General features: G+C 53.7%; 1 protein-coding gene across 4 annotated transcripts; it reads right to left on the reverse strand.

Annotated features, from left to right (window-relative positions):
- Positions 1-473: 473 nt before the first annotated feature.
- On the reverse strand, positions 474-15,087 carry LOC109324910 (AN1-type zinc finger protein 5-like). 4 transcript variants are annotated; one of them, XM_019557032.1, is made up of 6 exons: positions 14,942-15,087; positions 11,184-11,357; positions 10,264-10,354; positions 8,807-8,946; positions 6,704-6,814; positions 474-2,975 (listed from the first exon to the last, which is right to left on the reverse strand). In XM_019557032.1, the coding sequence occupies exons 2-6, from the start codon at positions 11,332-11,334 to the stop codon at positions 2,827-2,829; spliced, it is 642 nt and encodes a 213-aa protein (XP_019412577.1). In that variant the 5' UTR covers positions 11,335-11,357; positions 14,942-15,087; the 3' UTR covers positions 474-2,826. The 4 variants fall into 4 exon arrangements, with proteins under 4 accessions (XP_019412577.1, XP_019412575.1, XP_019412576.1 ...); XM_019557030.1 differs by having other exon boundaries at positions 10,264-10,357; positions 14,942-15,083; XM_019557031.1 differs by lacking the exon at positions 14,942-15,087 and adding an exon at positions 14,335-14,356 and having other exon boundaries at positions 10,264-10,357.
- Positions 15,088-15,256: the final 169 nt, after the last annotated feature.

The raw sequence follows: 15,256 nt of genomic DNA on the forward strand, positions 1-15,256 counted from the left end.
GTAGTGCAGGAGGGGGCACAGCTCCAGCCCCAAAGTGTCTAGCAAGGGTGCTGTACGGGTAGGCCCTTTTCCATGTGGCACACAGTACTTTGAATGGCTTCCATGACACCGAGAGCGAGTCCTGCCAGGGGCCAAGCCAAACTGCACCGCCTCCAATAGCTCTGGGCAGAGCAGGAGCTGGGGTATGAACAGCCCAGCTCCAGCATAGCCTAGGGCTACTCAAAACTCTTGGCCTGTAACCAGCCCAGGAGCACCATGCTGCCCCAGGCAATGCAGGTCCATGTGCCAGAGAGACCCATGCCAGGAGCAGCCTATGCACAATCCTTGCAGCCCTTCGCAGGGATGGAGCAACTGAGGCCAATACCAGGGTGCAGGATGGGAGCAGCTGGTCCTGAACGTACAGGCTGTTTCCTCCCAGCCCCTGGATCAAATATGCTCCCGGTCACGGTGACATAGAGAGGCAGCAACACCAGCCAAGCAAACTAGAATATATTAATATTTACATTCTGGGATCAGTCATTTTAGGAGGAAGGAACAAAACAGAGTCGGGGGGAGGCAGGAACGGAAGGGAAGCAAAAGGCCGGCTTCTCACCTTGTTGACTTTCCTCCCCTGCCCCAGGAAGAATCCACCAGGCTCATGTGAACGCTACCGCATGTGATCTGGGAAGGGCCGTGGGTCTCCCGCCATCCACCCTGGCAGGCCAGATGCAAGCCAGGTGCCAGCCAGCCCCTTCCAAAAATAAACTCTATCTATATAAATATTTGGTCTCTGCTGGGCTCCAAGCAAGAACGGGCACAGGCAAGTGGGCAACAGAGAGAGCTCAAAGCACCCAGTTTTCAACACCAGGGCTAAACTCCCAGCTCAGCTGGCTCTGGGAGCAAGGGCAGAGTGGGGGCCCTATTCTAATCACTGGCCCAGCTGTATAACTTTACTCACCCTGCAGAGACACTGTGGTTGCCCTGCATTTGCCTGACAGCCCCAACTTTGCTTTGCACCTGCTGAAAGCCTGGCTCACGTGCCTGCCCAGACAGCATTTACGCCAAGGACCTAGCTGAGTGGGTCAGTGCAATCCCATGCACATGCAATGCCCTTGGGATCCACGGAGCAATGCAGGCAGGACTGCAGCGACAGGAACAGGCTCAGCCCGCACTCTGAAGCTGAGAGGTCTACTGCGGATTGGCATTGAGATCTGAACCCTACTGCGATGCCTGGCGCAAGTCCCTTATGCAGGGTGTTGGCTCTACCCAGGGGAGCTATGTCAGTTTGGTCAGCTGAAGGTTCAGCCCAGAGAGCCCGACTGTTCTCTGCAGCTACTTAAGGAAGCAGTGACTCAGGGGAGATAAAGTAGGGTAGAGGCCTTGACAGCTGTTCTCCTGGGATGCATCTCCCTGCTTTGGTCAATCAGTGAGAACTGCTCACTCTAATCTGCCCAGCCTCTAAAACCCCCTGGTGCTTTCAGCTTGTTCAGCTCTGAACAAGGGCCCAAGAGCCCCTCCTAGGGCTCTAATCCAAGCCCCTGCTCAATATGGGAAGGAGAGGCTGGGAGGTCCTCACTGCAGAGACAGGAGGGCCCATCCCTGCCTCAGCACCAGTGCAAGGGGGCTGCAGGGTCTCAGGATGTCAGTGGAGGGGATTTCACTCCCTCTGAGCCTCAGAGACTGACAGAGGGTCTGATCCTGCCTATTCAGAGTCCCCTTGCCCCCCACAGATCCCAGGCCCAGCATCTCTGCTGAGGATCCAGGAGCAAAGAGGAAGGCCAGGTGTCAATCCATCCCGGGGACAGCCCTGAACAATGCAAGGTCCTTACCAGGTGCATTGCCATAACACTGGGAGTAGATCCACAGCTCCACCACACATAAGGGCTGCAGATCCAGCCCTGGGAAGGAAGGGGGTGGGGTGAGGGTCAGTGCAGTGTCTATGCTCACTAAGAAGAAGTTCTCACTGAATATCAGTGAGGCTGGGGTGGGGTCGGACCTCTGAGATTTGCATGCGTGCAGCAAAGGGGGAGGAGGTTTGCTGGTCTGAGTTTTGCGCACAACCCTGATAAGAGAGAATCGTACAATAAGGCAGAAGGTACAGACTGAAGGCGGGGGGGTGGTGGGGGGGTGGGCTCCAATTGTGCTACAACTGCCATTGCTCAAGACTGGCCCATGTTGTGCCCAGGCAAGGCCAGCACATGAGGGGGCTGGGGCAATGAGGCCCCCAGTTCAGCCTGACTACTGAGAGCAGCACCCACTGATGGGCCCCACTGCCAGTCGGGAAGGGTGGGGGGCACTCGCATGTCTGTAATGCTCCTCATTTGTGGCCAGAGCTGGAGGGTCACAGCCATATCCACAGGCTGCAGTGCCAGGCTCTGCCGTGAGCAATTCTGCTGCCACAATGATGGTGCCTCAAAGGGCAGGGGAGAAAGTCAGGTCCCGAAGGGGCACAATCCTTTCCCTGCAACCTGATGGCAAGAGAATCCAGGGACTGGTGCCGAGGCTCCCCCAGACCCCAGCCTCAACTGCTGCAGGGTGAAAGGGGCAGCGTCTCACTGATGCCCACAGCAAGTATCAGGGTGTCCAGAAACCACGGAGCTGCAGCCCTAAGGGAGGCTGAGTCCAGAGCTCTCAGTAGCAGGAACTGGGCAGGTCCCTTTCAAAATGGGGCAATGGTGGGTTGGTTGAGCAGTGGCCAGAAGGGGAAGGGCATGGAGGGGAGGGGGCCAGTGTCTCTGGTCTAGAGTGGCTGTGCCTCTCAGTGCTCAGGGCCCCTTTCCCGTGCTGGCACGAAGCCCCTTCTGTCCAGGGGTGAGGAGTGCTGGGGTTTCTGCTGCTCAGGGGCCCTCACAACTTCTGGATCTTCTCAGCCATGATGATGGGGTTCTCCTTGCGGATCTTCTCGGCCGCTTCTGCCTTGTAATCGTATGGGCAGCTGTGCATGTCCGAGTAGCGGTGGATAGCGCAGAACAGGTTACCGCAACGGCAGTCAAAGCCTGAGCAGGGGATGCCAGAGACAAGGTAGAGTTAAGCAGGGACCAGCAGGCTGGGAGAGGGCACCACAGGGCAAGAGGTAGGCTCACACCACCACTGATGCCCAAGAAAAGGGTCAGACAGGGCACCAAAGTGCCTGCTTAATGTGCTGAGAGGGACCATGGGGACAGCTTGACTGATAGGAAGCCATGACTGGCTGCTGCCAGGAAGCAGAGGGCTCCAGCTGGATATTTCCTCTCACTTGTGGCACCTGGCTGGTTTCCCTGCATCTGGACCAGCAGGTTTCTGATACAAGCTGGGCTCCTACCCTCAGCTCCAAAGCTCCAGGCTGGCTTCCTGTGAGAGGGCTGGGGACAGAGACTTCATGGAACAAGCCATGGTGGACTCCAGGTCAGTGGAGAGGGTGGAAGTGTTTAGAGGTCAGATACCAGTGGGTCTGCACATGCACAGCCCCCAGCTACCAGAGCCAAAGAGCTTGCCCCTCAATTGCTTGGCTCTTACACACCTGAGGCTTTTCAAAGGTGTTTTAAACAGCAGTGTGACCCCCACAGGAGGTTGGGAAACTGAGGCAAAGAGGAAAAGCTGCTTTGTCAAAGCCAGCAGGCCAGCCAGGAAGAGAACCCAAGTGTCCTGACAAGCCCAGCATGCTGCCCCTGCAGCAACCAACCACACTGCAGAACAGCAGCCACATCTGGGTGCTGGGTGTGAACAGACTCGCAAGCAATGCCCCCTCCTTACACCCGAGTCCCCAGCCAAGTTCCACACACCCCCTCACAAGGTTTATTCCACTGTTTAAGGCACAGCTGAAGAAGGCAGCCCCCCACTCAGGACACCATGCAACCTAGGGGTCTGGAGTGGGCTCAAAAGGAGCATGTGGCCCCACCACATTCCTAGGGGTGTTGTAACAGCAAACATCTATGATACAGCAGCACCCAGGGGCTCCAGGGCTGCGCGCAAACACTGGACTTATCTTCACCTTGGCCCTTGTTGCCAGTGGCAGCAAAAGCTGTTGTGCAGCGTCACACTGCTGAACATAGCTGACACCTCGAAGTACGTTAAAGGGACAGGGTGACCTGCATAGCACCAGGGTTAGTGTTTCCCAGGCACTGAAGAGATCTGAGATCATTACCAAAAGGCAGCCAAGCTGCTTCCACAGGGAATGTTTCTCCCCAGCCCCATTCTGCCCCATTCACACAGGTTCCTCGGACCTACCCTGCCACCTTCTTACTGTATCCTACAGGCTGATCCTGGAGTGCCTGGTCCTGCTTCTGTTGAAGCAGATGGTTTAAGTCCCACTGATTTTCATGAGCAGGGGACAGCTAGGGCTGGATTTCCAAGGGGGCAGTGCTGGTTAATGGGAGCTTCACCAGCGACTTCAACAGAAGCAGAAGTAGCTCAACATCAGGGGCTTTGGTCACCAGCAGTGGGTGTGCTGGGAGCCACTAGGATATGGGACTCTGGCTGGCAGCAGCAGTGGACGATGGAGCGCATTGCTGCTGAGGAGCAGCAGGCCCAAGAAGCTGGCAAAGGCACATCTCCATGGATCAGCGTCTGAGTGAGCAGACTGCTACGACTGCTCTAACCCCTGACCCCAATCCCCATTAAGTCTAAAAGCCCCCACTACAAAATCAAGAAATCACATGGTCTCCAGCAAGCCAAGCTCTTCCCCAACTCATTCTACCCAAGTGAATCCTGTCTCCTAGGCCTTTCTGTCCTTATCCATATTCAGGTTACATGTACCTCGAGCCAGAGAGGGAAGGTGATTGTTAAATATATCACACACAGACATCAAAGGATCTATTCCCAGCCTTGCATCTCACCCCAGGCAGTGAGGCCGATACATTCACTCCTGCAGCATGTAAGCTTCCTATTTAAAAATAAGGAGAGACCAAGGCTGTTCAGAAGAGATCACAGATTGTGGAGTCCTTGACTTGCATATGTCCATCTAGCACAGAAGTTCTCCACCTCTTTAGACTCAAGACCCCCATTGGAAAATGCTGGCTCTGAGCTTTCTGGGTTTTTTTCACTTGGTTATTTTTACAGAAAAATACTAGAGCCATTATTCTGCTGAAAAGAACTTGAAAAGACCACAGAAGGTCAGAATGTTTTGCATACTATGGATTCCTATTTGAAATCTCTGGGACTAGCTTGTGAACCATGTGCGGGTGTTTGCTTGCAAGACACCCTCTAGCATCTTTAAAAGGATCTCACAGCACCCCATGATGCCATGGCACCTTATTGGAAGATCACAGACTGGAAGAACCTGTCTCAAAGGATGAGAACTTGGAACTCTGAAAACAAAAAATGCTTAAGAGGTCTCATATTGAGTAACCTACTATGGAAGCCTTCAAAATCACCAGTCAGTTGTGAAAAATAATGGCCTCTATGGTGCCAATACAAGCTTCCCAATATCAATCATTGTAATACGTCTTCCTCAGTCTGAAGATGATTCCAGTGCCTTTGGTCACAGATTTCATAGACATTAGGGCTGGAAGGGACCTCAGAAGATCATCGAGTCCAGCCCCCTGCTCCAGGGGCAGAGAGTCAGCTGGGGTCGTAGGATCCCAGCAAGACAAGCATCCAAATTTCTCTTGAAGGCGTTCAATGTAGGTGCTTGAACCACCTCCGGTGGCAGGCTGTTCCATACCTTGGGGGCTCGGACAGTAAAGAAATTCTTCCTTATGTCCAGCCTGAAATGGTCTTGCAGTAGGTTATAACTGTTAGACCTTGTCATTCCTTGTGGGGCTCTGGTGAACAAACGTTCCCCCAGATAAACTTATAGGTGGCCATCAGATCACCCTGAGCCTGCACTTTTCCAGGCTAAAGAGTCCCACGGCTCTCAGCCTGTCATCGTAAGATCTGTTTTCCTGACCTCTGATCATGCGCGTGGCTCTTCTCTGGACTCTCTCAAGCTTCTCCACATCCTTTTTGAATTGTGGAGCCCAAAACTGAACGCAGTACTCCAGCTGCGGCCTCACCAAGGCCGAGTACAAGGGGAGAATGACGTCCCGGGATTTGCATGAGAAGCATCTATGGATGCAAGCCAGCATTTTGGTCGCTTTACTAGCCACAGCATTGTACTGCAGGCTCATGTTCATCTTGTGGTCAATTATGACCCCAAGTCCCTTTCATCCATACTGCTAGCCAGCATAGCACTGCCGAGCCTATAAGGATGCTGCACATTTTTCCTCCCACGGTGGAGAACCTTACATTTTTCGGTGTTAAATACCATCAGGCTCTCATCTGCCCATTTGCTGAGCCTGTCCAGGTCAGCCTGGATTGCCTTCCTGTCCTCAGGTGTGGATGCTTTGCCCCAGACTTTGGTATCATCAGAGAACAAGATTCTGCTCTGTCACACTGCTGTTTGGTGTGATGGCACAGGAGAAAAGCTAACTAGAATTAAGTCACTTTCACTCTGTCCCTAGTTGGAAAAGCCAGATGCTGCTGATAAACAACCAGTTCAATTGTTCAACCGGAAAGCTACATCCCCACCCCATTCTGCATGGTACCATGATCTCCCTTGGAGGTCTTGTAGGCAAACACTGACTCATGCCATTGCTATGTGTCTAGGGAGACCCAGAGGAGTCAGAGCACAAGACAATACAGATGCAGCCCTTCAAGCACGGTCTTAAAACACACATTGGCCTATGGCTTTAACCATCTGCTTTCCCTAAGCAAGCAGCTGCCCTTCGTGGCTGCAGGCTGTACCTCTCCAGAGCCAAGATCTTACCCGTTAGTCCTATCTTCTTGCGGCAGGTGAAGCAGCGATTCTTTTTCTGTTTGGGTTTCTCTGAAGCTTTCTTGCCCTCAGGAGAGTTCTGGGATATTTCAAGGAGGGTACCTGAGACAGAGAGAGCACGGCTTTATTCCCTGTTAAGTCAGGAAAGAGTCTGTCTTATATTACAGTACCATCTGGAGGCCCCATTTATCTTCAGCACACCCCCATGGGAGGGGCAGGCATGCAGAGCGCAGGGAAATACTTGCCCCAGAAAACTTATGATCTGCAGAGATGACACAGAAGGGGGAATTGAAGCCACATGATCTCATGATGTGTCCCTGGTCCACATCTTCAAGCCTCAGTCCAGCCCTCAGCTGCACTTTAGAGCTTTGCAGGTAAGGTTCAATACTAACTAGTGTGAAGCTTCCCACAGCACCACCCAGCTGCAGGCTTTCTGAAGGGCAGTGAGCACTGGAGCTGCTGTTCTATGGATGGGAGAAGCAAGGGTCGGGCTCTGACAAGCCTACAGGCAGGGATTACCCATATCCCCTGCACGGCTATGGAGCCCAGGGACCTCCCCTACACCAGCATATCTGGAAGTCCCACTCACCACCTCCCTGCACTGGCAGATGCCTGAACACTTTGGAAAATCCAATCCAAAGAGCCCACATGACTTTCTGGAGATCACAGAGCAAGAGCCGGTGCTGCATCTATGCTCCTAGACAGCACCACCCACCACAGATGAAACCCCTTGCACTCCTGCACTTTGCAGCCCTCCTTCCGGACTTGTCTGCAATGCCTTCCCTTCCCTTCACTGGGCTCAAGCCCCAGGGTAGAACGGGGCACCTGGGGCTGGCTGCCTTACTACCTTCCACATGGCTGTTCAGGTCTATGCAGAAACAAACTGGCCAGCTTTGATAACCATGGGCTTGTGCCAAAGAAGAGGGTCTCTGCAGTAGTGTACAGTTGAGTTATAGCTACAGGCTACCAACAGGGTTTGGTGCCCTAAGTCAGGACTGTCCAAATCAGGACGTGCAGGGCTAGAAATTCTGTGGTGGGATGACTGACAGCGGCACTAACCCCGACAGCTGCCACAGCCTCTGTCAGGAGCATCAGCACCCAGAGGGATTTATGCCACCACCACTTGCCTGGCCACCAAATTTCTAGGTTCATAGACATTAGGACTGGAAGGGGCCTCTCGAGATCATCGGGTCCAGCCGCCTGCCCAACGGGCAGGAAGTCAGTTGGGGTCAGATCACCCCAGCGAGATAAGCGCCCAAAAAGGCTCCATTAGGGATAGCTTCTGGCAGTACCAGGGCAAGCAGCAGCGTGCTAACGCCACAGGTGCTGGCTGCCATGTTGCTGAGTTTCCAGGACAAGATCCCTGTTGAGGCTGCCCTTCAGCAGCCCAGTCAGCACGAGGGGGGTTGCCACCGCTCCCCCTGCCACCATGAGTTGCCCGGCCCACAGTACAGATCCAGCCTGCCAAGCCGAATGAGGTAGATGGCTCTGCAAAGTGATCCGAGAGGCCATGCCCTCCCATGCAGGGACACCTACCCTTCTGCCATCTCACTTCATGCACTTTGTCCCCAACTCTCTGAGATCACGATGTATTAATGCATTCAGTTCACTGCCACTAATGCATTCAGTGCACTGCCACGTCAGCAGAGGCTCACACTGTAATAGGCTTGGCAAGGCTCACAGTCACCAGCACCCATAAATAGAACCCAGGGGCCTGACTCCTGGTCCCCTACCATCAGACTACACTGGACTGATCCCCGCTTTCCCAGAGAGCAAGAGGGCAGGGAATGGCATTACCCAGCTGTCTATAACTAACCAAGGTGGGGGAGGCTTCCAGGTGTTCTGCCGTTTACAAATACAGGCATTGTACAAGATTATGAGACCACTGGATGTTTGCAGTTTGGCAGCTTGTAAGTGCTCTGCCCACAGCACAACCCCTTCTGCCTCATCTGAAGCCAACGAGGGGATGATCGTATTAGCAACCCTGCCTAGAGTTTTGGGCTAGCACCCTCATCACTGCTTTGTCAGGGGGTTATGTACCCGTGCATGTTTATGCTCACATGAAGTCTTCTCTTCCCACCACCCCCAAACTACCTGAGGAAGATGCTGATGAGGCTTCTTCTGTCTTAACATATCCTACTGTCTCGTCGCTGGTCTCCTCTCTGGATATGCTCATGGCTGTCATCTGATGGGTCACAGGGGTCTGAGTGCTGGGAGCATTTGCAGCAAACAAACCGCGGAGCAAAGAGAAACATTTTCCTGTGAGGAGCAGTTTTATGAGTGGCAGCTCTGAGAGAGCCCTTAATTATCTTTGTTACACTCACAGAGAGCTGGGCAGTACAACGGGTCACAATTTAACCGCTCTCTTTTGGAGACTTGGGTTCAAATTGCTCTTAGGACACAAATTAAATGAATCTGGGATGCTCTCAACTCCCCTCCCACCTGCAGTATCTCACGGCCATCAATATGATTCACAAGCTATACAGAAACGTCCAGGTCTCAAACAGCGTATATGGTGCTGACCTGAGAATAAAGCAACAGATCCCAGTGAGAATAGTAGAGGAGTTATTAATGAGGACAGAGATGCCCTAATTTTGCTATACAGGGTTCCAGGCTGGGTTCTGTCTACAACTGCGTCAGGACTAATAAGCAAGGATCTGGGTTTTCTGCCCACTGTGGAAAAATGCGGATTTCCTCCCTTAAAGGAGAAAAAAGTGGTCTCCTTTAAAGCAGCAAATCAAGGATTTCCTCCTTTAAAAGAGAAAACTGCAGGTTCCCCCTTGCAGGCTGGGAGCCTTCCAGCCTGCAAGGGGCTGCTTGGGACTGGGATGATATTCCAGCTACAAGAGAAAAGGCTTGTTTCCCTCTTCATTTGTAAACCCTTCCCATTAAGGAGCTAGGCTGGTGCTGGCCACACTCAGCTCCAGCTGTCTGAGGCCAGTGTACCAATGCAGTTAAAGACAAACCTCTCCTGAATTCGAAGGAGCTGGAGAGAGCAGGCTAGATCCTCCTACAGGCCCAGCCCTTTGCTCACGGTTTTCTAGAGCACCCATCAGCTTAGGAGTCCCACTGGATATTAGTGAGGTGGGGACGAGGTACCCCACAGGCTTTCAGGGGCATCCAGTACTCATTCACAACAGCTTGACCCCAAATTTTCCTAGTGCCTTCAAGAGAAATACTTCTCATGTCCATCAGTGTGATGTGAGACCCAGACAGGGTCAATAAAGTCCAGACAACATAAGTCTCGGAAATTAAACAGGGGGACAAAAAGGACAGGATGGGGTGAAACTAGGGACGACCAAAAACATTTCTGGGGAGCTTGGAGGTGGAGAGACACCCACACCACTCAGCCTCCCCTACTTGACCCCATATCAGCTTGTCATCTTCAGAGCATTAGATATTCAGACTAGAGCACTGCAGTCTCTTGCTGGCTTGGCTTTAGATCTGGACTAGTCACAAAAGCTCACTGGCTGCAAGGTCACTGAACAGAAGCTCACCCCTGTGGCCCAAAGCCATCACTAGTCAATCAGCCCAAAACCTCTCACTCCTACCTGGCTTTCACATCTTCAGGCATAGTATCTCCCTCCGTGTCCTGGCCTGGGTTGGAATCTGAAGTCACAGGACTGCTACTGGGACCACTCGCTGCTAAGAAATAAAACCACATTCCTGGTGAAGGCTCCAGCAGATAAATAAGTTTCCCGAGGGGGTAAGAGATGGTCCAGGGCAGAGCAGGGTGGGACAAGTAGGGCTTAGGAACTAAGTCCTGCCTCTCAGTGTCCACACTGGCCACTACAGGAACCCTGAGCTCATACCGTCTTCACAGCAGTCCCGGTCCCACCACAAACCAGCAGAATCAAGGAAAGCCACTACAATGCTGGAAATCAAAACCAAGCGAGACACTCCTGAGGCATCTCTGACTTTGAGAGCTGAGCCCCTGGCTACATGGCATCTGCCCATGCTCTCAGTGCCAGGTTTGTGGCTGCTTCTGTGTTCAGCAACATGGCTGCGTTCATCAGCAGAACAAACTGCCAGTGCCGCTGCTCTTGCCTGTCAATACTAAGATGAGAAAACAAATTCAGAGGGGCCAAAGTCACCGATCTCACTGATTTCAGTGAATTCAAGCCAGTAAGGGTATGGCCTGATATTTTTAGCAATATCCACTCAGCCCAGGGAATGGCTGACTAACCAAATGTCCCGACCTTGAGTGTGATGAGTGGTGCAGCACTTAGCAAAAGGACTGGAGCAGGGGGGAAATAAAAAGAACTGGGAGGGGGAACAAACAGCCATCATGGACACGGATCCAGGGAAGCCTGGATTCTCGGCTCTCAGTCCCAGCTGCACGTGCCGAGCCAGACCTCAGCTTCCCAGGCAGGAGCAGATCTGCTGTGACATGCTTTAACCAGGCTGTCCTGGCTTCGTAAACACCACGCACCGAGGCACTCCATACAGATCTCCCCAGGAGGGCTCCTACCTGGGGGGCTTATCCGACCGCTGCTCTGCTGTCTCTGCAGATACTCTTTATAGCAAACAGAGCACATCCCATTGGTCCGGGGGCTGCCATAAAACCCACAGCCTGTAGTACACAGCATGGGCACTTGCGTTTGATTGGTCTCCTGGGCCATCCTTTCTCCTCCAGCAGGCTAAGCTGTAAGTGGGAATGAGAGAGAGAGAGGTTACTTGCGGGAAGAAAAATGTTTCACTACAAGCTGCGGCTGGCCAGGAAGGAGAGGAGCAAAGGCTCCCACAGCCCGGGTCCTGCAAACACTCAGTGATGCAGCTTGACTCCCCCCAGAGTCAAAGCTACACATGTGCATATGCTTGCAGGATCAGAGCCCTAACAATCCTGCAACTCTCAGTCCTGGGCAGCCTAGTTTTGAACCATCCATCAAGGGGAATAGGATAAGTAGCCCGTTCTCATCCCAGCAGGCCTGTGGAAGCCCATGCAATACATCTGCGAGTCTGGGCCAAACAATCCCTATCCAAACGTGAAGAAATGTCTTAGTGAGCATTCCTGGTGACACCTGCAATCACCAGGCTGAGGGCCCCTGAAGGGCTGAGCAGCCCAGACCGGTGGTAGTTAGCTACATTTTACACCATGTACGTCTTAGCTCTGCTTTTAGGCTATCATGTGCTCACTCAAGGCTGTGATATCCAGCTCAGAGCACATTCAAATCCAAACACAAATCTGCTTTTCTTTGAACAGTGTCCTTGAACCCTGGTGAGAGGTGCTTAGGAAAGAAAACAGGGGAGGATTCCTAGAATCCTAGTTTGTAAAATCTGTAGCACATGCAGTTTTTGAGTGGCCCGTGGTAGTGGCCGTCTATATTGGATCAAAAGCAGGCCCTCCGGGTATCTTCACCCAACTGCTTTTCCTGCTGCAAAGCTGGCACAAGAACAGAAGAGTACAAACTGGCCACTGATACATTCAGACTAGGAACGAGTCGGTCTCCCACCATAGTTTCAAAGCTGGTCGGGGTGGAAGGGACCTGAGCAGATCATCAAGTCCGACCCCCTGCCACGGGCAGGAAAGGATGCTGGGGTCAAATGATTGTCTAGCCTCCATCAAAGGAGCGAGGTTCTGAATCAACCTCTGAACAGGAGGCCCACCCAAATTAGCAACCATCTAGAAGTGACGTGGTCCGCAGCGCGTCTGACTGCCTTTTGACTCCCCAGCAAAAGCGGCCAGACAACCCGTTTATAGCTGGGTTGACTGGGAGCAGCCTTTGGCAGCAGTCAGAAGCAAAGCTTTGAATTCAAGCCTCTGGAGCTGCAGTGAGACAACTTAACCAGAAGTGCGGCAACTCATCTCGACTGCCCTCTCATCTCGAACAGGGGCAGTGGGGACAAGAAATACCCTTGTTTCCAAGATGCTTGTCAGGTTTAGAAATGAGATGATGCAAGAAGGTGGCCTTCAAGAGAAGATGACTGATCTCAAGGATCTGGGGTGCCTTCCCATCCAACCTGCTGCATTATTTGTATTCCCAAACTGCAGGGAAATACGTTCTAAACAAAAACAGTAAGTGATGGCTCCTGGTGGTAATAAGCATGGAGTGACATGGAGCCCAGGGACAGAGGAAACATGCACCACAGCTTGTAGCAGAAATGACAAATCATTCCTGTTCTGGAGTGAAACTGTGCTCTCGGTCGCAGCACTGAGAACCTGCCAAACTCCAGGGCCGATGGCACTGGTGTAAATTTACACCGGTTAAAAAGGAAACCAGAGTCCAGCCCTATGTCATAAGATCATAGGGTCGTGATTATTCTGGCCTCTACAACACCACCATTTTGAGCACGTGGAGGTGGAGCCTTTGCATGTCAGAACAGGAAGTTCCCCTCTGCCTTTGCTGCAGCCTTCCCTCCGAAGGCAGCCGAGCCAAGAGCCCCACAAGCTCCCAGAAGTCCTTTTACAGGAACAAGGCACAGTCCAGCCTCTGTGGTTTTGTGCAGGGGTGGGTGAAGGGATGCAGAGCCAGTGCTCTCATGCAAAACCCGTGCAATCCCTGCAGGAAGCTCCCCCTGGAGCTACTGCTACTTTGCAGTGCAACAGATGGGTGCCAGGGACAGCCACGTCCTGGGAGAGCCGTGCCAACTGCTTCCTGCCTGCATACTGCAAAACCTCCCCCCTGAGGCAACGATGTATTAGGAACAAGACAGCTTTCCCCTCCCATGAGCTGTTCTGTGGGTGGGCAGTGATTCAGCTCAGACCAGCTCACTCCTCTCTGTCCTCCGCTGGGTTGATCGGAGTCTCTAACAGCACCAATGGCAGGCCGCCCTCTCCTATCTCACGTTGGCCAACTCTATCAGCACCACCCTTCACAGAGCCGCCCCCACACTTGGCTAGAGGGGAGAGGTTGCACAAGGGCTCCAGTTAACCCAGTGCATGGTGGATTACCGAAAGCAACCCAACCCACAGCCCAGGAGAGCAGCTGGGAATAACAGCGGTCCTTCCCAGCCTCCCTTGCAGAAGCAGCCGCTAATAAAGCTGCCCTGCCCAATGGTAAGAGGGATTTGCACAGCTGATCTGTGCATATATGCAGCTGCCTCAGCCGCCCCCATCAAGCCAGCAGGGCCTGGGCACACCTGGATGCTCCCAGCAGATCCCGGCCACCCTGCCAGCGCATCAAGTGAGCGCTGGTACGGGGCCAGCTGCTGACGGGCCCACAGCAGCCAGCTGCAGTGTTGCCAACTCTCATGATTTTAGGCGTTGTTCTTAAAGTCTACGCTTCAGGAATGTGAAAAGCTTAGCTTTCTTTTATATATACACACACACACACACACACATATACATTATATAAAAGAGCTAAATTTTTCACAACACCAAAAATCATGCGTTGGCAATACTGCAGCTGAAGGTGTGGGGGGCAGGAGACGGGTCTTCACGTGCCGCTCTGCACACGTAGCACGGACAACCCAGTGGAGGGGTTTCCAGTGTGACTCTCCCCCCGCCTCAAAGCTCTGCTGGGAAAACTGCAGTGGAGATGAGGCCTTGGAAGGGACCCAGAAAGCAGCCTGATGCCCTTGCTACACACACAGATTAAAGCAGCACAGTCCTAAAGGAGCGTCCTGCCCAGGGCTGACCGTCATCCACAAAGGATGCACCATCACAAGAGCAGGGTGCCCACGACTGGGGAGGCAGGCGCCTCAGCATAAACACCACCAGGGCAAGTTTCGGTGCTGCCACTCCTCACTGCAGCTCTAAGCATCTTCTCTCTGCTGCTGCTCCCCATCTCTGCGCACAGGCGTTGGCTGAGGATGAGGCCGGAGGCCACGGGCACTGCGGGCACCAAGGTGAAATCTGTCTCGTGCACCCAGTCCCAGAACACCAGACCCAGCGGCACCTGCTGAATTAGTAGGCAACAGATTTCAAACAAAGCAGAAGCACTTTTTTTAGGCGCCGCACAGTTCACTTGTGGAACTCGCCGCCACAGGAGGCGGCACAGGTGCCGAACCCCGCTGCGCTGTCCTTCCCGGTGCCCACCGACCAGAATGGTTGGAGATGCTTCCTGGGCATCTGCAAACCAGGAAATGTTGAGGAGGGCGTTGACCAGGGGGGCGCCCGCTGCAGAGAGGATGGGATCAACACTCTCCCCCTACAGCACCCGCCTCTACCCACCTGGCCAGCACCGGGGAAGAGCCGGGATCTCTTCCCAAGCCATGAGGGGCTGGACTGGCTGATCTCCCGAGGTCCCTTCCAGCCCTATGTCTGTGAAAAGCCATGCAGGGAGTCACCTTGCTGCCGAGGCCAGTCCTCCCGGGGCAGAGCCGGGCAGACACCCCCACCTGGAGAGAAGGGGTCCCAGGCACAGGCTCGGGGAGTCCTGCGGGGAGCGGGCCGGTGAACGCATGGGTCGCAGCGGGGTGACCCCCAGCCCCGGCGTGTCTGGGGGCAGCGAAGCCCCGCCCCCGCGATGCCCCCGGCAACGCGGCTGACTGACAGCCCCGCGCGCCAGTCTCTCCCCGCGGGGGGCGGGACCAGCGTTCCCCGCTCGCCAGGCGGCCCGGGGCCAAAATCGAGGCCGAGGCTTTGCGGCCTGCACCGCTGCC

This window comes from Crocodylus porosus, unplaced genomic scaffold (assembly GCF_001723895.1).
Source record: "Crocodylus porosus isolate Cpor-Errol unplaced genomic scaffold, CroPor_comp1, whole genome shotgun sequence".
NCBI lineage: Eukaryota > Metazoa > Chordata > Crocodylia > Crocodylidae > Crocodylus > Crocodylus porosus.

Coding starts and splice junctions, on each gene's coding strand:
- LOC109324910 (XM_019557030.1), bottom strand. CDS start 11,334: ATGGCCCAGGAGACCAATCAAACGCAAGTGCCCATGCTGTGTACTACA. Junction 8,947..10,263: donor CCTGAAGATGTGAAAGCCAG/GTAGGAGTGAGA, acceptor TTTGCTCCGCGG/TTTGTTTGCTGCAAATGCTC. Junction 6,815..8,806: donor CTCATCAGCATCTTCCTCAG/GTAGTTTGGGGG, acceptor TCTCTGTCTCAG/GTACCCTCCTTGAAATATCC.